The sequence below is a fragment of the Scheffersomyces xylosifermentans genome (assembly GCF_036884685.1).
Source record: "Scheffersomyces xylosifermentans strain CBS 12540 chromosome Unknown RJT20scaffold_1, whole genome shotgun sequence".
NCBI classification, from domain to species: domain Eukaryota; kingdom Fungi; phylum Ascomycota; class Pichiomycetes; order Serinales; family Debaryomycetaceae; genus Scheffersomyces; species Scheffersomyces xylosifermentans.
In genome coordinates, this window is record NW_027042939.1 from 2,686,095 (window position 1) to 2,707,377 (window position 21,283).

The 21,283-nt window shown below is 40.4% G+C and overlaps 9 protein-coding genes across 9 annotated transcripts; 5 read left to right on the plus strand and 4 right to left on the minus strand. All coding sequences in view use genetic code 12, as the record gives it.

Moving 5' to 3' along the window:
- Positions 1–875: 875 nt before the first annotated feature.
- RJT20DRAFT_89902 (endonuclease/exonuclease/phosphatase family protein) lies at positions 876–1,853 on the plus strand (the record flags this gene model as incomplete). The annotated part of the gene is made up of 1 exon (XM_064921295.1): positions 876–1,853. One exon carries the CDS (start codon positions 876–878, stop codon positions 1,851–1,853), a length of 978 nt encoding a protein of 325 aa, XP_064777546.1.
- A 65-nt stretch (positions 1,854–1,918) lies between these two features.
- Positions 1,919–5,157, minus strand: RPN2 (proteasome regulatory particle base subunit). The gene has a single exon (XM_064919193.1). The coding sequence runs from the start codon at positions 4,948–4,950 to the stop codon at positions 2,005–2,007; it is 2,946 nt and encodes a 981-aa protein (XP_064777547.1). The 5' UTR covers positions 4,951–5,157; the 3' UTR covers positions 1,919–2,004.
- A 1,281-nt stretch (positions 5,158–6,438) lies between these two features.
- SER33 (phosphoglycerate dehydrogenase) lies at positions 6,439–8,197 on the minus strand. The gene has a single exon (XM_064916324.1). The coding sequence runs from the start codon at positions 8,056–8,058 to the stop codon at positions 6,658–6,660; it is 1,401 nt and encodes a 466-aa protein (XP_064777548.1). The 5' UTR covers positions 8,059–8,197; the 3' UTR covers positions 6,439–6,657.
- Positions 8,198–10,906: 2,709 nt separating this feature from the next.
- On the plus strand, positions 10,907–13,303 carry KIP4 (Kip4p; the record flags this gene model as incomplete). The annotated part of the gene is made up of 2 exons (XM_064921329.1): positions 10,907–12,784; positions 12,872–13,303. 2 exons carry the CDS (start codon positions 10,907–10,909, stop codon positions 13,301–13,303), a joined length of 2,310 nt encoding a protein of 769 aa, XP_064777549.1.
- Positions 13,304–13,368: 65 nt separating this feature from the next.
- Positions 13,369–14,354, minus strand: RJT20DRAFT_16752 (uncharacterized protein). Its single transcript, XM_064919194.1, has one exon. The coding sequence runs from the start codon at positions 14,247–14,249 to the stop codon at positions 13,434–13,436; it is 816 nt and encodes a 271-aa protein (XP_064777550.1). The 5' UTR covers positions 14,250–14,354; the 3' UTR covers positions 13,369–13,433.
- Positions 14,355–14,832: 478 nt separating this feature from the next.
- On the plus strand, positions 14,833–16,794 carry RJT20DRAFT_124739 (monocarboxylate permease). Its single transcript, XM_064916325.1, has one exon. The coding sequence runs from the start codon at positions 15,292–15,294 to the stop codon at positions 16,690–16,692; it is 1,401 nt and encodes a 466-aa protein (XP_064777551.1). The 5' UTR covers positions 14,833–15,291; the 3' UTR covers positions 16,693–16,794.
- A 239-nt stretch (positions 16,795–17,033) lies between these two features.
- On the plus strand, positions 17,034–18,707 carry RJT20DRAFT_16756 (monocarboxylate permease). The gene has a single exon (XM_064919195.1). The coding sequence runs from the start codon at positions 17,129–17,131 to the stop codon at positions 18,554–18,556; it is 1,428 nt and encodes a 475-aa protein (XP_064777552.1). The 5' UTR covers positions 17,034–17,128; the 3' UTR covers positions 18,557–18,707.
- A 588-nt stretch (positions 18,708–19,295) lies between these two features.
- On the plus strand, positions 19,296–20,386 carry RJT20DRAFT_147179 (possibe polysaccharide deacetylase; the record flags this gene model as incomplete). Its single annotated transcript, XM_064918911.1, has 3 exons — positions 19,296–19,728; positions 19,759–19,839; positions 19,869–20,386. 3 exons carry the CDS (start codon positions 19,296–19,298, stop codon positions 20,297–20,299), a joined length of 945 nt encoding a protein of 314 aa, XP_064777553.1. The 3' UTR covers positions 20,300–20,386.
- RJT20DRAFT_16760 (uncharacterized protein) lies at positions 20,387–21,067 on the minus strand. Its single transcript, XM_064919196.1, has one exon. The coding sequence runs from the start codon at positions 20,881–20,883 to the stop codon at positions 20,473–20,475; it is 411 nt and encodes a 136-aa protein (XP_064777554.1). The 5' UTR covers positions 20,884–21,067; the 3' UTR covers positions 20,387–20,472.
- Positions 21,068–21,283: the final 216 nt, after the last annotated feature.

Here is a 21,283-nt window from a genome sequence, read left to right on the forward strand (position 1 = left end):
TACACTTATGTGTGATTGAACAATAGTACGGTTCATCAAAGTTTTGTTGTTCTCCAATTCAAAATGTCATACGGATATAGTCCCTCTGTTGCATAACACATTTATCCAAAAAAAGTGAAAGGACTCTGTTGTAGAATGCTAATTTGGTAGCAATGCTGCCATTATTAAAGCACATCTATTTATATATTAATGCTTTCTTGTCTCATGCTAAATCCATTGCTTAAAACATTGAGATAGCCAATTTCCAATTTACATCAACCTCACAAATCAACTCATCAACCTCACTTCCACGCTTTACAGCCTCCGAAAAAACAAAAAACAAAACCCTAATGAACTGAACTTAACTACCAATACTCATAGAATCATCATACTCCACATAACACTGCGATTGCTACCACTAGATCTTCCCCGATTGCTAGATCTTCATTAAAGCGTATACATGCACTCCGATGATCAACCACCAGTGATTGTCTGATAAGATCACACTCCATCTTACCACAAGCATTCATGCAGGCGGCTAGTAATGAGATATAGCCTGGGCTTTGTTCTTTGAATGACTAGCGCCGTATCTGTCGTTGGGTGCCATAAGTTCAGCATCGGGAACTGAGCAAGAGAGAGACTAAAAAGGGATTAGAGATATAAATATATGTGTTGTAAGGAAATCAGTTAAAAGAGAATTAAGTATTTCATTTATCACGCAATTGACTCTCTTCCCATTGTTCGTTCCTTAGAGAAGTGATACCAGAACCATATACATATAAGCAAGGCTTTCGAAACCTAGCTCTATAATAGTCAATTGAAACTCACCGAAAATGCCTATCCCTGGTGTCCTCAAACGAAAACTCATCCAAGTGGCTATGAATAAGGCCAAGGAGATGTACGCCAACCATAATAATCCACAGCATGGAGCAGCAGCAGCTAATCACAATAACGGTGGCTCTTATCCTGGAGGTCACCAAAACGACCAACAATATCAACACGATCCACACTACCAACAACAAGACCAACATTATCAAAACAACCAGAATGACCATCAAGGACAGCAGTATCAGCAAGATCACCACAATCAACCTGTTACCATCCAATTATACACTCACAACATAAGAAATGACGGCAAGAACCCTACGGCAAACGAAAGACCGTGGTCAATCAGAAAGCAGCATGTTATTGGATGCATAAACTACTGCGCTAGCTACCTACCGACTTTGGTAGGACTTCAAGAAGTCAAGAAGAACCAATTGGATGATATTCAAGCCGGCTTAGGGCCTGAATGGAAGTATTTTGGAATTGGAAGAGACGATGGCATAAATAAAGGAGAATTTGCTCCAGTATTTTATAAGGATTCTGAATGGGAGTTTCTCTCTGGAAGAACATATTGGTTAAGCGAAACCCCTGATGTTCCAAGCAAGGGTTGGGATGCTGCGTTGCCTAGAATTGTCACAGTGGTGACTTTAAGACATAGACAGCTGGGAACCGTTGTTACCTTTATGAATACTCACTATGATCACAGAGGTAAACTAGCAAGGGAGAACTCTTCAAAACAAATTCTTCATTTGATGTTAGCAACGAAATGGGCAAGCTTCTTAGTAGGAGATTTCAATAGTGAGCCAAATCATGAAGCCTACAAAACACTAGCTAATGGGGGATTGGTAGATGCTGGAACAATTGCCGTTGAGAAGGGAGGGTTCCAATACACTTGTTCTGGTTTCACCAAAGGTGGAAAAGAATCCAGCATTGATTTCATCTGGGTACAACATGGCGTTCATGTTATGAGGCACGAGGTGATGAACCATGAATTCGATGGCTATTTCTTCAGTGACCATCGTCCTGTGACGGCAATTGTTCAAGTTTGATCAATTTCTCATTTTATAGAATTCTAATGATCACCTTCTATATCTGCATCAAAATCTACAATATTATAGTTTTTATTTTGAATTTACTTACATTAATATATGCGTATTTTATCAGGCTTCACAAAATTCAGCATAGCTGATTAGAGTTCGCTTAATCATCTTCCAACTCCTTCAAATCCTCTTCGCTCAAGGTAAAAGCCTCTGGAATAGGAGCCTCTGTAGTATTTAACTGTCTGACCGTCTTTATAATCTCCGCTTCCTCGTCTGGTTTAGTATCCTCTAAGACTATCACTCCACTTGCACCTCTGAATTTCCTCACTGGCACAAATCTTTCGTCTTCTTTTATAAATGATACGTAATTAGACTGAATAGGTAAGACTCTGGAGAGATTATTAATTTTGAAAGGAGTCTTCGAATAACGAATTGGGGCTGGCTCATTACTCTTCTGCTCTTTAGTCTCCTTAGACTCGTCTTTCTCGGCCGGAGTCTCCTTTTCACTCTTGTCGGACGCCTTCTCTAAAGCCTTTTCTGGCTCTTCATCGACTTCAATTTTGTCTTCGTCTTTAACCTTAGAAGCAGATTCACCCTCCAGCTTCTTGGAGAGCTTCTTTTTTGCTCTGGTCTTGGCTCTTGCAGTTGTAGACAACACAGCAGTGGCGATCTTATCTGGCTGCTTTTCTTTTGTTTCTTCCACCTTTGGTGGGTACTGAAATAACTCAGGTTTAGCATGACAGTTCAATTCAAACTTTGGTGCCTTTAAGTCGCCTCTGACACCAATTATAGAAGTAGGAGCAAACGATAAAGACAAAAAGTGAGCCAATGGGAACCAGTACCATGATTGAGCAAATACTGTCAAACCCACAATTGCCTTTATATTCAAGGTGTTAGTTTGAGCATTCTCCAAGTGGATAGTAACGTTTCTTCCACCAGCATCAATGATACCCTGGGCCAAAGTGGCACCGAACTTGGCTAAAGCATCTTCATGCTTATTCTTCACAGTATCAGCGTACTGCTTAGTGAAGTCCTTAACCTTGGGGTAGGCAAATTCGTTTTGCTGAATCAAAATCATGGCACTAGCCATTAATGCACCTTGTCTAACGAAATCTACGGGATCCTTTGTTAATGGTTCTAACACCTCAATTGCTGGCGAATATGCTCTACCGGCACAAGAAATACCAAGTGCCAAAGCAGTACCATAACGCACATGAGGGTTATGGGACTGAGATAAGAGTTCAACAATTTGTGGTGCTGCTGTGTAATCTCTAATCAAGAGGAAACCCAAACCCATCACTGCTGCTCTTCTAACATCATCAGACGGATCTGAAACAGCATAATGGAGGAGCTTTTTGATTGCTCCGTTGTTTCCTGTTCCAGCATATGCTAAGGAAATAGTGAATGTACCACCATATCTCAAGATAGATGACTCTTGTTCCATGAGCTTGTCGATCACTGCATCCGCCTTACCCTCACGACCATAGTTTAAAAGGGCAATACCGATTGCCAAGCCACGGATAATGTTCTCGTGCTGAGTCTCTTGAGCATAAGTAAGCATATCGTTGACTGCTTGTTCGTTTCCAGAACCTAACATAACCAAACCCATTGCTAAACCAGCAGCTTGACCAGAAACAGCCGAGTCCGAGTATAACACGACTTTAAGGGACTCGTAGAGAGACTCACTTCTGGAAGCCATACCTGCAACACCGGCACCTAAAGCGGCACCATGGAGCATGACATCAGTGTCATTACTTCCTGCCGAATTTCCATGTTCGTCGATGTACAGTTTGAGGTAGTCGACAATCTCTCTACCATGACCAGCGTATATAAGACCTAATGCAAAGAGAGATCCACCTTTAGTATGAGGAGCACCAGAGGAACCTGGAAGATAAGGCTTTAATATGTTTCTTCCCTGGGACAAATTACCCTTGTGAATGACACCAAGTGCTGCGGTGGCTGAGAACTTAGACCAGTTAGTAGCCCTACCGAGCCATTCAAGGTTTTTACGGAAAAAGGAGTCATCAGTTGTTCCCGCGTGCATGAATGCATTAGCAAAAGTCACTGCAGAATGGAAGATGGAAGAACGTCCTTCAAGAAGGTTTTTTGTTCTGTTAAGGATGGAAATATCAGTGTTGTTGTTAGTGTAGAGGAAGGTCAGATCAAGATCAGATGAGGGAATACCTGAAAGGATCAAAAGAATTTTCTTGATAATCGTAGAGGGTGCATCATTGCTAGTATGTGTAGTACCATTAACTCCATCTAAGTTAGAGCTGCTTTTACTCAACTCGGTTAAATCATCAATAACGGTATCCAACAATTGCTGAGGAGCAGTATTGACCAAGTCAAACGAGGCTTGATAAGCAATCAAGGCTTCTTTCTTGGTAACCAATTCTTTGAATAATTCGGTTGCTAATGATGCGTCATTCAATTGAACGATGATTTTCACAATAGTAAAGAAGTCTTGGCTCTTCAAGCTCAAGAGCAATTTTATCAAGGTGTTCAAGACCTTGGTTCTAAATTGGGTATTGCTGATGACAGTATTCGAACAAATAAGCACGTAGTTTATCAAAGCCAAAGCATTTTCCTCGTTTTCTTTGATTTGTTGGCCCAAAATGGCCTCCACTATATCTAAACGATAACTTTCGAGCGAGATACCCAAGGCCAATCTCAACTCATTAGCCTTAATACACTTCTCCAACATTTTCTCGAAAATAGCGGTAAGTCTGGGATCAATACTCACACTACTGTCCAAAAACTTCTTTTGTGACAGCAGGTTGTAAAGGTTGATACATTGACTGACGATGGTTTCTATGTATTGTGATTGTTCCTCGATATTGAATTCGTCACCGGCGTACAAAGAGTATCTTACCGACGCCTCGAAGTCACCCAAGTTGTAGTACACTTTCGAGATGACAAGAGCAGCCAACGAACGCTTTTCAAAAGATGAATCCTCGAAAAGCTCTTCCAAATCGGTAATTGAGTTGGCGATTTCTGCCCAGAGTTGGTCAACTACATCATTAAGCGATGTGAGAGCGTAGGCCTTAAGACTGGTATCTTCTTCACCGAGAAGGGCGAGATATGGGGCAGCGGAGACAAGAGTCATGGCTTTTGTGATTTGGATGAGATGAAAACACAATAAATTATCAATAGAAAGATAGTAGAAAATGGAAGTGATCTATCCTCTATCTGTTTTGGTAAACTATCCAACGGTACTTTCACCCTTTTGATGGACGATGAAGTAACTTTTAGCGGTTTCCAGCTAGACTAAAGTACAGCGTCAAATGAGTGAACGAGTACTTATAATACAATGATTTACAACCAAAACGATACAACGAACAGTGAAAACAACGACACAATAAATCTGATATTCTCAGTCAAATACTATGAAAGGCTATCCAACGAAACTTTATGTCTTCGTGTTGTATCCCACTAACGGTTCTTCTTCAATGGCACACTAATTGTATCACTTCTTACTAACAGTGACTTCCTCCAACGAACAGTTACACGCTCACTCCATTAACAGATCGATTGAGTTGCCACCAAACGACGGGGATGTGGTGTGCAGGAATTAAGGTTACCCGGATGTATGGGAGTATGGTGAGTATGGTAGCGGCTTAGATGGGAAAGAAGTGTGTGAGTGGGAGAGTATATGAATAGAAGGAGAGCAGTGAAGAATGGTGAAGAATGGTGAAGAATGGTGAAGTGGAGAAGGGGACGATGGAGCGAAGAAGGTAATACTGAAGGTAATGTTATAGGAAAGACAATGACATCTAGAGTGTTGTTAAGAGTGAAAAAAATAAAGAGATAAAGAAGAAGATTACAACCAGAAGAAATAGACATTAGACATCAGCATTAGTTTTTGGCGTTAGACATTAGACATTAGACATAAGACATTAGACATTAGACAGTAGAAATATTGGTGGTTATAAATACTGAACTTATGAAATGTGTTCTACCAATTTTCTGTCTCACTTACTGTCTCTCAGTGACCACTCATTGTCTTACCAGCAGCCTCATCATCACACACACACACCCACACACACACTCTCTGTTTATATTTCCAAAGCAGATAAATTTATAGAAAAGCGAATATAAAAGCATAAATGGTAGCACAACAGGATATAGTTTACTGCGCTACCATATATTTATCTCAAAGACAATAACTTTTTTTGGCTGTAAAAATTTGGGTGTAAAATGTAAAAAGATTTAGTTACTTTTAAGGACTCTAGAAGCAATGTAAAGTTATAGCTTATGAGGACTTTACAATCGTGAAAATAGATATGGAGCTGCATTAGCATATGGGGTGAAATTTTGAAAGAGAAACGTTCAAAAAAAGTTCTTTAATGACTTTCAGTTGAACGCCTGCTTACTTTCTTCTTAAACACATTGAGGTAATGCAGAAGAGAAGTCTTCCTCCGTTATTCCTCCGTTATTCCTCGATTGATGTCTCAGAAATTACAAGAACACTCTACTGCAAGACGTGTTTGCAGTACTTTCGAAGGCATTTTATTCCCTTTCTTTGTATCAAAATGATACTTTCCGCAATCTCCAACCTCTTCTCACCACTACATCACCAAGGAACACCCTATAATGAACGATATTAATTAAGGAAGCGTATAAGGCAGTATATAAAAGTATGTATGGTTTTAATTTATACAGGAACAAGAATCGAAGGCATACCGAGGTATAAGCCTCGTTTAAACAACAAACGAAAGCTGTTAGGGTTTGTTCAACAAGAACGAATATTTTTCATAGTGAGTCAAGCACTCCTGATGGTACTGTCACTAAAAAGACTTGCAAGGAAACACATTTAGTACAATAAACGAGTAGCGATCTTGTATGGGGTCTGCTCCAATTGCTCGTACAAAGACTTGATGTCAGTGAGATCCACATCAGAGATATCAGCCATCAAGTAGGCCACATCTCCTCTAGAGTCAGTGTATTGCTTCTCAATGTTGTGGTTAGACAAAATATTGTTGACGGTCTTCAACACACCTGGAACGTTTTGATGGATATACAACACTCTGACGGTGTTTTCAGCATCCAAGTCTAAGGCTCTCAAGGAAACTTCTGGGAAGTTGACAGCTCCGGAAGAGTTACCTTCGTTGACATACTTAGTCAAAGCAGAAGCAACTTCAACTCCGATAGCAGATTGGGCTTCTTCAGTAGAACCACCGATATGTGGAGACAAAATGACATTTCTCAAGGAGCACAAGTCGGAGGCCCAACTGTTCAAGCTGTTGACAAATAAGTCCTCACCATTCTTGGCTGGTTCGTGTGGATACACATCCAAAGCGGCACCAGCGATCTTACCAGCCTTCATGGCTTGGACTAAAGCTGGAATATCCACAACAGTTCCTCTGGAAGCATTAATGACGTAAGAACCATCCTTCATGGCAGCAAATTGTGGGCCACTTAACAAGTTCTTGGTTTCGGAGGTTTCTGGGACATGACAAGAGACAAAGTCAGCACGGGACAACAATTCATCCAATGAGTCGACTTGCTTTGAGTTACCCAAAGACATGATCATCAAGATATCGTAGTAGATGACATTCATACCCATAGCTTCAGCCAAGACAGATAATTGGGAACCAATGTGACCATAACCGATGATACCCAAGGTCTTACCTCTGATTTCCCAACACTTGGCGGAAACCTTGTTCCAGGTACCAGTGTGCATTTCAATAGAACGGTCACCCAACTGTCTGGCTAAGGTGATAATCTCAGCAATAACCAACTCAGCGACAGATCTGGAGTTGGAGAAAGGAGAGTTGAATACAGCAATACCAGATTTGGCAGCAAATTCTAAGTCGACTTGGTTGGTACCAATACAGAAACATCCGATGACAACTAAGTTTCTAGCGTGTTGCAACACATTCTGGGTCAACTTTGTCTTAGATCTGATACCAATGGCGTGAACGTCCTTGATCTTTTCAATCAACTCGTCTTCTGGCAAAGAAGTCTTGTAGAACTCAACCTGGTAACCTTGGTTCTTGAAGATGTTGATGGCAGTGACGTTAACGTTTTCTAAAAGCAAGATCTTGATGTCTCCAGTAGAGAAAGGTTTCAAGGCTTTAGTTGGCTTCTTGCTCAATTGCATGTACTGAGACAAGTACGATTGAGTTGGGGAAGTTGAGACAGCATTAGAAGGGGAACCAGAAAGGTTCAATGCTTGCTGGAAGCTTTGGGCTATTTGCTGTGGTGAAGACATGACTGTGTGAATTGTAGGCGGATGGGTTGTTGTGCTAATAAAGTCTGAAATACCTGTTTCTATTACCTATAACAATGTATTCTGAACCTGTTATTTGGTTTATCGGCGCTTTCGATGGACAATGACACAAGAGAAGATCTGCCAAGTTAAGGACATCTGTAAATTTTATATTGATTCAGGCTACATCGAATTTTTCAGTATGAGTAATTTCTCAGTACCGACCGGTGGCCGTAACGGAGGCATTATGTATGAGCTCCACGTGACTTATACTAATATCCAGCGACCCGCAAGCGCTACGTATACGAAAAATTTTCAACATAACGTGGTTTTAGGGGTATCCTGTATGCTAGGATTACTGATGGAGGTTGGAGATGACTAATAGGAGGGTTGAGGACCAGCTATTGGACGGAGTGAGACCAGGAAACCGAAAGTGAAGACTGAGGAGAAAAGCCTGGGTTCAACGGTTTGGTTGTAATCGAGTGATCCGGGGTATCAATGATAGAGTTGCAGTAGATAAGTACGATAGATCCTTAGAAGCTGACTCTGGACCAAAACTTGACTCCGGAGATGAATCATCTGGTCGAAAAAATTAATCATCGCGACTTACGCTGACTTCACGTGATGTCATGGTATTATTCAGATTTATCCACTACTGATGTAAGCTTCTGAATCATGCCTGGTCAGTATGTATCACTTGCTACGAGACACCAGTTGAAGTCTAGGCGAGTCGGCAATATTTATTTTGGTAAGTTCTTGCAGCCTTCGCTGTTCACCAGTTAGGATCTAGTAGTCACGCCAACCTCGAAATATGTCAGTTTGAGCTATGCTTTTTTCAATTTTTGGTTCAATACTCTTCGTCTTCCGATTCTTTTGGAGCATGTGCACAATCCAGAGGACCCGAAATGCATTGTTCTGTTACTTCTTTGCATCAATCAGTCAATGCAGCACTCCAGCTTGAAAAGAAGCATTAAGCTTTTTGCGAGATAAATTCTTCACCCCTGACCAAGCATCGATGACGAAGACACCTTTATAAGTTGATCTTCCAGAACTCGGGGTACAGCACTTTTCCCCGATTGGTATAAGTAATTGGCTGTAGAAATTGACTGTTTCCAGTATTTGCACTAGGGCCGTTGCAAAGTCTAGCTTAAGCATTAATTCGCCACATAAGGGGGTAATTTTGATGTGCATGTGCTCCCTGTGAGGTCTCGAAGTTAAATTCCGTAACACTATTCAAATAACCTTTCGTCTGTCTCTTTCTGCTTGGTCTAACCCAGGATGCTATGTACGCGCTCAATGCAAATACCACAATTCGTGAGATTTCTTCAACCATTTACCTGTGATCCTTGACCCTTTCCTTGCGACTTCTTCCCCTTACGTGTGCACACTTGTACATCTATTTACTGCATTGCACTGAGCCAGACATTTGACCTCACTGACACTCGAATTAACCCCAACTAAGGCATTGGCATCGATTCCATGTACCGTGCTACCTCATAATTCTATATTGGCTCACACCAAAACATCCGTGCCGCAACTATATCATTCTCGTCTAACTTTAAAGTGACGCGCGTCGTTGCATATTACTGCCAAGTTAGACGAGTTTTATTGTGTTTACATTTTGGGAGTGGCAGTAAAAAAAAATACGAGGCGACGTACATGCCGATAAAATATCAGTTAGATCCTACCAGGTAGCATTTAGGGAGTAAAGACGGAGGAGTGAGGCCATAGTAGAGGGGAGTAGCAGAGTTACTGGTAGTAGTGTAAAGTAGTGTAAAGTTATAAGCATGGCCCAGGAAACTGCATTGGTGTCATTAGCTGTGTAGATCAGTAGATAAAGTAGGCAGTACAACCAGCCTTCTTTCCTATTCTCCCTAGTCTTCATGATGCCTCATTGCACGGATTCTAAGCAGAAGTAAGAAAATACGATAGCATCCAAAAAAATTTAAGCTGCTCCAGTAGTTAACACACTCCCTCGCCAATTGGTACGGCAGTGTCTTACCTGCTTCTCCCTGTCCTTCTCCTTGTCCTCTTACTCTTCCTCCTCCTCTGCCTCTGCCTCTTCTAACCAACAACGAGCTTTTTCGCGTAGCACTTCGCATAGCTACTTTGCATAGCACTTTGCATAACACTTCTTGACGGCTCTCTAATTTAACCCAGGAACGATTTTTTTTTTCCAAAACTAATCGTTTTCTGTTCTTCTTTATTCTCTTTCGTTGGGTGCATAATTTGACATTCTTGTGTTTAGCATTTGTATATATTTTCTGAGTTCTGTTAGTGTTTTGTTACTCCTTTAATCTTTGGGAATCTTCAAAATCTTAGTGTTTGTTTGTTCTTATTCTTTTCTGTTATTTTTCTTTCTACTTTCTTCTTGGTTCGCTTGTTCCTCTTGATCATAAAAATTCCCTGATTCTGGATCACAACAAGAACCGCTATCCGCCAAGCTGTGTACTTTTACTTGTTGACCTTTACTGCCCATCGCCCTTAGTTATTGTGGTGTCAGGCTTAACTATTCAGAGTTGAAGCATTTCCTGTTGCCAGTTCGTTGGATCTATCAAGAGTAACAGAAATAGAAATTAGACACATCCAACACACACAAGCGGTCCATTAACTTCAATTCATTCATTTCACCCATCCATCACCCGCTACACTAACCGCCCTCATCGGCTATCCCTCGTCAAATTTACAACAACATCCTTTCTCATCAGAGTCAGCTTCGTTAGCCGCCAGCGTGGTCATTGTCAACATCGTTACCTTTAACACAACCCAAACCATCACCCTTCACTTCAACTTATCATCAATTCAAGTACATCCAGACAACCACTAGAACGTACTACTTACTTCAAAATCAATGTCGTTCTCCAGCAAGTCATTAGACGACTCGTTCTCCAGCAATGACCTGTTCGACAATGGAGAACCCCAGCGGCAAGTATCACCATTTAACTACCTTTCCCCGGCTACAGCAAATGCAACAGCACATCTTTCACTCACAAAAATCCCTGTTGCCCATAACAATATCAAGGTGATTTGTAGATTCAGACCGCCTATGGAATGGGAGAACTCTGCTCATGGCAAAAGTATAGTCACCTTTCCTAACGACCAAAGTGTCTCATTACAGTCCAAAGAGCTTGCTACTCTCTTCACTTTTGATAGAGTGTTTGGTCCATATTCCACACAAGCAGACATATACCAGTTCTCCATTTCAGAGACCGTAGACGATCTTTTGAACGGTTACAATGGTACCATTTTGGCATACGGCCAAACAGGGGGAGGTAAGTCCTACACAATGATGGGAAGCAATAAAAGAGAAGAGCATATGGGTATAACACCGCGTATATCACAAGAAATATTTAATAGAATCGCCAATGGCTCCACGGATATAGAATACACTGTGGGAGTGTCATATTTTGAGATTCACATGGAACAGATAAGGGATTTGATAGACATAGCCAACAATGACGATCCAAATCACAAGTTTTCTATCCACGAAGACAAGTTAAATGGAGTACATGTCAAAGGGTTGGCCCAAGCTTTTGTATCATCTGTGGATGATCTTCTTGACATATTAAACGAAGGATTGAGGTACAGAACAACTAATAGCACCTTGCTGAATTCGGAAAGTTCCAGATCGCACGCCATTGTCCAAATAAACTTGTCTCAAAAGCACTCAAGAACAGATGTCACGAAGAAGTCAAGGTTGTTTCTTGTCGACTTAGCAGGCTCCGAAAAGGTCGACAAGACAGGAGCACAAGGCCAGACATTGGAAGAGGCAAAGAAGATCAATAGCTCATTGTCAGCTCTAGGAAATGTCATCAACGCATTAACAGACGGAAAGTCTACGCATATACCATATAGAGATTCGAAACTAACCAGAATTCTTCAAGAGTCACTTGGAGGAAATCTGAGAACCTCACTCATAATCAATTGCTCTCCCTCGTCTGTCAATGAAGCAGAAACTCTTTCCACCCTTCGTTTTGGTACTCGTGCAAAAAACATCAAGAACGTAGCACATGTAAATACTGAATTATCCACAACTGCACTCAAACAGAAGATAGCTCTGTTAGAGAAGATTAATGACAATAATATGTCGTATATTAGGCAGTTAGAAGCCGAATTAGCAGAATGGAGAGCAGGAGAGAAGCCACAATTTACTCCAAAGCAACCTACGGCTGTAGGACGCTTGAGCATGAGGTCACCAAGAACACCTACCAAGGATTTCAGCAGTCGACTTCCAATGCCTACTGCTTCGACCCCATCGAAAGCAAACTCTTTGCTTCATGACGAATTGGCGAGAAAAGATAAGAAATTGGAAGACTTGGAGAATACAATCTTGGGAATGAAGATGAAAAACTTAAGAAACTCTCACACAGAGGAGTCCAAATTATTTTCATTGGAAAACTCATTGCATAATATTGGAAACAAACTTAATGATGTAGAGCTTATCAACATCAACCTCAGAAAGCACCTTTTGATCAGTGAGAAGATTATCGAATCTCGTGATATTAAGATCAATAAATTGAAGCTGGCATTGAAGGAGCAACAGCTCTTGATTTCAAGAGAAACATTGGGATTCCGCAACAAATTGGGTGACATCCAGATGAGACTTGAACAGCTTAATAAACAGAAGCAAGAGGAATTGAACATCAGAAGGGAGACTTTGTCATGGGAGAAAGAAAAAGAAAGGTTACAGTTAACGCCACTGTTATACAGAAAGTCATTGGGTACTCCAGTGCTTGATATGGGTACTCCAGTGCTAGATCTGGGTACTCCAGTGCTAGATCTGGGTACTCCAGTGCTTGAAAATCCAATAGTCGAGCAGCCTGTAGAAGAAATCAGAGACCTGGTAGTTTCCGGAAATGACAGCACTTCTGAAACACTCGCAGAGGCAGAAAAGGAAAATCACCATGGAGGATTTTCTATAAATCTGTCCAAGAGTTTACAATGGCCTGATAGTCCTACTGAGAAAGTCCGTAGTTTAAAGACCATCTCAATTGCTGGTCTGGATATCACATCTCAGAGTAGCGTGCTTAATTTCCACCAAGAGTATGTGTCGATAAATGAATTTTTGAAGGAAAGCAGAAGAAGATCCAATATGATTCAAAATACATTAGATGAAGTTGAAACTTCCGAGACATCTGGGATGTTTCACAGTGAGACTACCAAATCACCAAAGGGAGGACTCAATCTTCGCATAGTTAAACCATTACGTGGTGGCGGTATACCCAATCCTATCCACTTGTTCCATTAGATAAGCTATAGTCAAAGCGATAACATGCATTAGTTCTATAATACCTTAATAAATAGAGTAATGCCCTTATTTTCTTTTTTTTTTTTGATAAAGTCAATGAATGTCATGATATTAGAAGTAGTATATGTAATCAGAATTTTGACAACTTCAGAGTTCCCACAAGGTAGAGACCACCATCGATAGGTAAGCTTATACCGTTAATATAGTTCGATTGTTGAGAGCATAACCACAAAACAGCATTTTGGATGTCTTCTTTACGACCGTATCTTCTCTTAGGATTGTCATTAATTAAAGTATCTGTTTTCTCTTCCACCAAATACTTGGACATTTTTGTCGGGAAAATGCCAGGAGCAATGATATTTACGTTAATATTCTGAGGACCTAATTGAGTTGCAAGATTCTTACCCAAGTGGGAAACTGCTGCTTTCGAAGCCAAGTACCCATAAGTTCCACCAAAATCCGTTGCAATGGAGGCGGCAACAGATGATGTTATGATAATTCTGGCAGGATCTTCTTTGGTACCGGCATTGACCAACAATGGATGGAACAACTGAACACTTTGAAAAACCGCAGTAACATTAAGATCCAAAACCTTTCTTACTGCTCCAATTGGGTGCTTGAGAAGAGTTTCGCCATAGGCAGCTCCAGCATTGGAAATTAAGATGTCCAATTTGTCAATCTTCGTCGACACCTCCTGGTAGAACTTTTCAAAAGCTTTATCGTCGGCGATGTTACAGGCCAACGAAATAATTGTTACTTTTTTGCCATTTTCCTTAGACAACTTGTCTAATTCAGCCTTAGCTTTGTCGCAAGCGTCTTGCTTTCTAGAAGTAATAATAATTGTTGAGGCACCATTAAGAACGAAACTTTCAGCGATGTAGTAGCCAATGCCTCTGGAACCTCCAGTAATCAAAGCTACTTTTCCGTTGACGTTAATATCGACCATTTTGGAATTCCAGCAGATAAATTCTAATAGCAAAACTTCGACGAATATTGAAATTTTGACTGACAACAACTAGGAAGAGAAAGTTTTGGAATCCATAGCGGAGAATCTTTAAATCATAGCTTCACATGCTTCATCAAGAGTGTTCCTTTAATGTAGTGCATACAGAAGATGAAGTGATGTAATCACTTCCTTTAATCTACTTGCAAAATTAATTGTGTCGTTCGGGCAAAATCTCAAATCAAATTTCGTCGGAGTGAGATTGTGCTTCCTTCTTGTCTTGAAAATTGTATACCACAATGGAGACTTTAATTATTGCAAAACAGCAGAGATCCTCTTTCAACTGGTTATCTCGCTATATTATTCAATGTTAGCGAATCATGGGGTAAAGTCATATTCTCTGCATATAGCGAAAAGAACATAGTTAAGAAGGCTGCGAAAAAGTGTATTATGCATGAGTCATTTTGATATCAACAGCAGTGATCGGTTGGTGAGTGGCTTGAGGTATTAGGTTGGTGTGTTTGTAGTGGGAGCAGTTGAAACTGAATCTTAATTTTAATTTGTAATTTGAATGCCGAGTCGAATGAAAGTGAAAAATAATGTAGACAGTAATCTACAACCACTATATTGGGAAACTTTTCCAATGGATAGAGTTCATATGATGCTTACCAGTTGAGAGAATGATGATTCTCGGAATTACATTGTTATCTATGATACTGTATGTTAAGTATGAAAGATATGGCAAGGAAATCGATAATGAGTGAAGTATTATTTCACAGGTGTATTTCCGAACATCTTTCCTTTAGCATATCTTAGGGACGAAATACTGGAATTTAACGCCAGCTGGATTTTTTTTCAGCTGATACCATTGTTCTGGTCTTCATCTGCTTATCTCTTATATATCTTGACGCTTCCTCTTGTATTTCATCTGTTGTACTCCACGATCTACAACAATGCCATACGAGAAGATTGGAAGTGGGATAACGTCAATAGTGAAGTAAAGTTATTTGATATTGACAAAAACTCATAGGCTGCTTTTATTGATATGTCATTTACAGAATCAATCGAATTAACGAGGACTCACAGGGATGTCGATCCCGTTGTTTCTTTGTCAAATGTCGTAAGGGTAAATCAGGAAGAAAGAATACCTCTAGTAGAGGAAGAGAACTTTCCGGATGGCGGTCTCGAAGCTTATACAGTTGTTCTCGGCTCATTTTTAGGATTGATAGTAAATCTTGGAATTATCAATGCTATAGGTGCTGTACAAGCTTATGTTTCTACGCATCAATTGGCTATGGTAAAAGCTTCAACAGCCTCGTGGATTTTCTCTATTTATCTTGCTTTGGCATATGTATTGGGTATAATCGTTGGGTCCATTTTTGATAAGAAGGGACCAATGGGACTCATGATTGCATCCACTGTCTTGATATTCGTGGGATTAATCGCTTCAGCAAATAGCACCGAAGTGTATCAGTTCATTCTTAGTTTTATTTCATTGGGTATTGGAAACGGTATTGGAATGACTCCTCTCATTGGTGTGATTAGTCACTGGTTCCTCAAAAAGAGAGGAAACTGTATTGGCTTAGCGATGAGTGGTGGATCTGTTGGAGGATTGGTTTTCCCATTAATGTTAAGACACTCCTATTCAAAGTTTGGATATGCATGGGCAATGAGAATATTTGCTTTCACCTGTTTGTGTTGTATGGTCGTGTCAACAATTCTTGTAAAAGGTCGGGCATTGGAAGATTCAGCACAACTGGTCCTTACCCAGCGCCCATTATCAGAGCAGGAAGAAGATGCGGAATCCAAGAAGAGGAACTTAGTCAGAAGGCTTAGTTTCCTTAGCGTATTCTCGTTGTCAGACTACAAATACCTTTATCTAGTTGCTGGGGCATTCTTCTGTGAAGTATCCTTGGTACTCCTTCTTACATATTTCGCAACCTACGCAATAGCACACGGTATCTCTGAGTCTACATCACTATTACTATTAACAGCGTGGAATGGAGCAGGGATTGCAGGAAGATGGGTCCCTAGCTATTTTTCCGATGCATATGGGCGCTTTAATATGAACATATTGATGCTTTCCATCTTTAACATTAGCATATTTGTCATTTGGCTTCCCTTTGGAGGAAGTGCTAAAGTTCTTTTCACTTTTGCTGCAGTTGGAGGCTTCTGCCAGGGAGCCATATCTAGTCTTCTTCCCGCATGCTTGTCTCAAATTACCCCAGCCAATGAAATTGGGTCCAAATTTGGTCTATTAAACACTATAACCAGCACTGGTAACCTTTTTGGCATTCCACTTGCTAGTGTTGTTATCAATGACGGAAGTGTACACAACTACCAAAACTTCGTTATACTAGTAGGCTGTCTCTCACTGGCAGGCTTAATTGTCTGGTACATGAGTAGATACTCTATAGTAGGTTTACGTTTCAATGTTAGGGTATGAGTCATTTGAAAATGGGTGCAAAATGCGACTGCGACTCCAAGTGCCCAGCAATTTCTCGTAATTCTATGTATAATTAAACAGTAAATAAAGCTCAAATAAGACGATTATAAGACCAAAAGTCTGGTTATGACATTCCTTGCAATGCTGTATCTAATATTCCACCTTCTTCTCTCAATACGTCTTACCTTGTTTACCTTGCTCCACCAACTCTCCGTCTAGCCAAGTTGCCCCAGAAATCGCGCTGATAACAAACGGTTTTTGAAAGATGGAGAAAAAAAAAGTGATTTGATGAAGCAATCGGCGTTATTCTTCCGGCCCGGTAATCTTCTTTGCAATTACCTTCTTGTAAAACTTGTTCAATGGGATCTGATAGGAAAAATATATTTCACTTTTCTTCTTAGTTTATTATTAGATTGTAGCAGAAACAACTATAGTAATGTCATCCACGGAATCGATAGAAGTAACGAGAGTTCGTAGAGACGTAGAGTCGATTTCTCTCCGGTCCTTCACCCCATCAACCGTGGATATAACACCACAGTTCGTTACAGAAGACATTCAAAACGACAACGGCAATGAAGATTCAGAAGAATATTATCCAGATGGCGGCTGGAAAGCATATTCGGTGGTATTGGGTTCATTCTTAGGACTGATAGTCAATCTTGGTATCATCAACTCCATTGGAGCGGTTCAAGCTTACGTATCTACCCACCAGTTGGCCATGGTAAGTGCTTCCTCCATTTCGTGGATTTTCTCAATTTACTTGGCTTTGGCGTATGCCTTAGGAATGGTTGCAGGACCAATCTTTGACAGGAGAGGTCCGTTAGAACTTTTAGTTGCATCTACAGTTTTTATATTCTTGGGATTAATGGCATCAGCAAATAGTACAAAAGTGTACCATTTCATATTAAGTTTCATCGCCCTAGGAATTGGTAATGGAATCGGCATGAACCCATTAATTGGTGTCATAAGTCATTGGTTTTGCAAGAAGAGAGGAAATTGTACTGGCATTGCTACAAGTGGTGGATCTGTTGGAGGATTGTTCTTTCCATTGATGTTGAGACACACCTATACCAAGTATGGGTACGTTTGGGCAATGAGGATATTTGCGTTCACTTGTCTAGGATGCATGGTTTTGTCAATAGTCTTAGTAAGAGGAAGATTCACTAAAAAGTCATCATATGGCACCTCTTCGGGTGACTTAGATTCAGTGGAAGTTGAAAGAACAAAATGGAATAAGATTTCAAGAAAGCTAAACCTTGACAGACTCTTTACTAGGGAAAATTCTAAGTACTTATTTTTAATAGGAGGTGCCTTCTTTGGAGAGTTATCTTTGGTTCTACTTATTACTTACTTTGCAACCTATGCTATGGCTCAAGGTGTATCAGAGTCAACCTCTCTCTTGTTATTGACAGTGTGGAACGGTACTGGGATTCTTGGAAGGTTGATTCCTGGATATCTATCAGATATCTATGGTCACTTCAATATCAATATTATCATGCTTAGCACCTACACGGTGACTATATTTGTTATGTGGTTACCTTTTGGTGACAGCCAGAAAGTACTATTTGCTTTTGCAGCCATCGGTGGTTACTGCCTGGGTTCTATTTTGAGCTTGCTCCCAGCTTGTTTGTCACAGATAACGAAAGTCAATGAAATAGGTATAAAGTATGGTATACTTAATACTGTGTTGAGTACAGGTAACTTGTTTGGTATTCCATTAGCGAGTGTGGTCATTAGCAGCGGAACCATACAGCATTATAACAACTTCGTAGTATTTGTCGGCTGCTTAGCAGTTACAGGAACGGCTCTTTGGTATATGAGCAGATTTATGATCGTTGGGCGACGCCTTAACGTGAAGGTGTGACATGCAAAAGCATTGATATTTTAATATATGTCTACAGACTACTATATATACTCTAATTTAGTGGAGTTCTTTTGTAAAAGGGTTAGTACCAAGGTAAGCTTATGTTCGTCCGGCAGAGCAATTGAAATCAACTACAATGACATTATATCCGAGATGCAGACACTCTTACATAGTTAATGATTGGTGTTCCTAGCTAGAGACGAGTAACAAAACAATAATAGTTGCAAGTTGACAATAACATTGACGAAACATTTCTTCTATGCCCAGCTTTCGCCAACCAGACGTAAAAGCTAAAAGCTATTATGTGTCTGTTCAGGTGTGTCTGTTCGGTGTCTGTTCAAACTCTACTCATACTGATTATAATTAAACCGATAGGCGGAAGCGACCCACATACACTATGTAGTACAAAAAAACGATCTTCTTATTCAAACCAATGTTATTACGACGACAAAGCCACCAATTGTCTGACCGTATATGCGGACACAGTTCCCAATTCATGAGACGCGGAATCAGAATCATTGTTATCGATGACAAATAGCGGAAAGTTCCGCATACTGAGAAGGCATAAGAAGGCTGGTCTGACAAACTTAAGTGATAACGAACTCTGCTTATCGCACAGCGTCGTCGTGGTAAGCATATGAGGGTTGAGTATGGTATTAAATAAGTGAGAATGCCTTCAAGTTACCTGCAATGAATGCACTGTGTGTGCAGCAAGCAGAAACCAGATCTACAACGAAGAATGGAAACGACAAAGGCAGCTCCTTTACCAAGCGGTAAGAATATCGACCCGCTTCAAAACGACTTTGAAGGAGACTTGGTTGGAAATGGCGAAAAGTCATTTGATGCAAAATGGCCACACGGCAAGAAAATCGCAGTCTCATTTGTATTGAACTACGAAGAAGGTGGTGAAAGATCATTGCTGTTGGGAGATGAAACTCATGAGTTCACACTATCTACTCCCTCCAAAGGATTGAAGGTTCCTTATAGGTGCTTGGACATTGAAAGCGAGTACGACTATGGCGCAAGAGTCGGCGTCTGGAGGATATTAAGATTGTTTAAGGAGTATGGTTATCCCTTGACTGGGTATGTGGTTGGCAAAGCAGCGGAGAGAAATCCGGATGTCATGAAAGCAATTATTAGGGATGGTCATGAGATTGCTTCTCATGCATATCGTTGGATACCCCATGCTGACTAATCTCCAGAAGTTGAAAAGTCCTACATTATCAACCAATTAGAAACTATTAAGAAGTGGACTGGGGAATATCCTCAAGGCTGGTACTATGGTAGATTGTCATCTCATTCTATGGCTTAGTTGTTGAAGTCTACAAAGAGCTCGGAGTACCTCTTTCCTACATTAGTGACTACTATGGAGATGATATTCCTAGGTGGATTGCTGTTCCAGCCGAAAAGGACTTACCAGCTAAAGAAAGGGAAGGGTTGTTGTTGGTTCCTTATTCATATGACTGTAATCATTTCAGATTCTTAAATCCCAACGGATTCAGATCAAATTCTGCTTTCTTAGAGCATCTAATCAGTGCTTTTACGACATTACACGAAGAGGCTGATGAGATGGGATGCAAAATGATGACAGTTGGACTTCACTGCCGTATTGCTGGAAAACCAGGTTATTTCCAAGCCTTAAAGAAATTCATTGAATACATCAATCAATTTCCAGATGTGTGGGTATGCCGTAGAAAGGACATTGCAGATCACTTCCGTGAAAATCCATATTCTCCATCTTAGGAAGGAAGATTCAAATGTACGATTGTATATTATATAAGCTGATATACTAGTTTCACTTGTAGTATGTCATTTGGCTTATCATATCCTGCTTTATTTGATCCCAAAAGCTGTCGTCAAATGTAAAGTTGAGAGCCTTATTGTGTTGATTCTCTCGTAAAGAAGGGGTTTCAATACTAAAAGCACTCAGAAGCAGTATTAGGAGACGATGTACTGGGACTACCGCCATCCCGTGGACTGCTTTTTCCAATTTCTACTATTTCCACCAAGTTTTCAAACAATTCCGAATGTGACTTGGCATCTGGCAACCTTTCAGCGAACACAAAGAGTAAACTCGAACAGGCTCTGATATCGTTCTGGATGCTGGAAAGGGAAGCCTTACCTAAGTCCCAAAGATAGAAGACCAAAGTCACTGCAGCCAAGAATACCGTGTTCAAAGCATGTAAACTATAGCCTAAAAACGATTCTCGAAAAAGGACTTTATAAGCTCTACATATGCCGCCAGCAGCAGCACAGCATTCTCTTAATGCTTGATTTGTTTCAAGTCCAGGAAGGGAGTCGGATGTTAGTTTCGGTAGCATTAACATTAACCTAGCTCGATGAAAAAGTATTCAAAACTTTCAGTTCCTTTAAGTGCTTGATTAAGATCCAGTCTCGTAGGTATCTTCTTTGCCCAATCTTCAATCGCATTCAACAAGCCATCAAACGTCTGTGTGAACATCGTATTCTTCTTCACTGAATAGAAATAGTCGAATATTTCGCCTTCTATTTGTCTTATTTTGCACGTTTCGATCAAAGATGTCAATGTAGAGACTGGCTGCTTCATTTCAGGATTTCTCTCTTGTTCCAATTGCAAAGTACATATATCAGATTTGTACTGAAGTGCATTGGGATCAGAGAGATCGTTTAAGCTTAAAGGTAACGGGATATCAATAGCATTATCAGGAATGGAAAATGGCCGCCCCTTGGATAGAGATAATAGTCTAT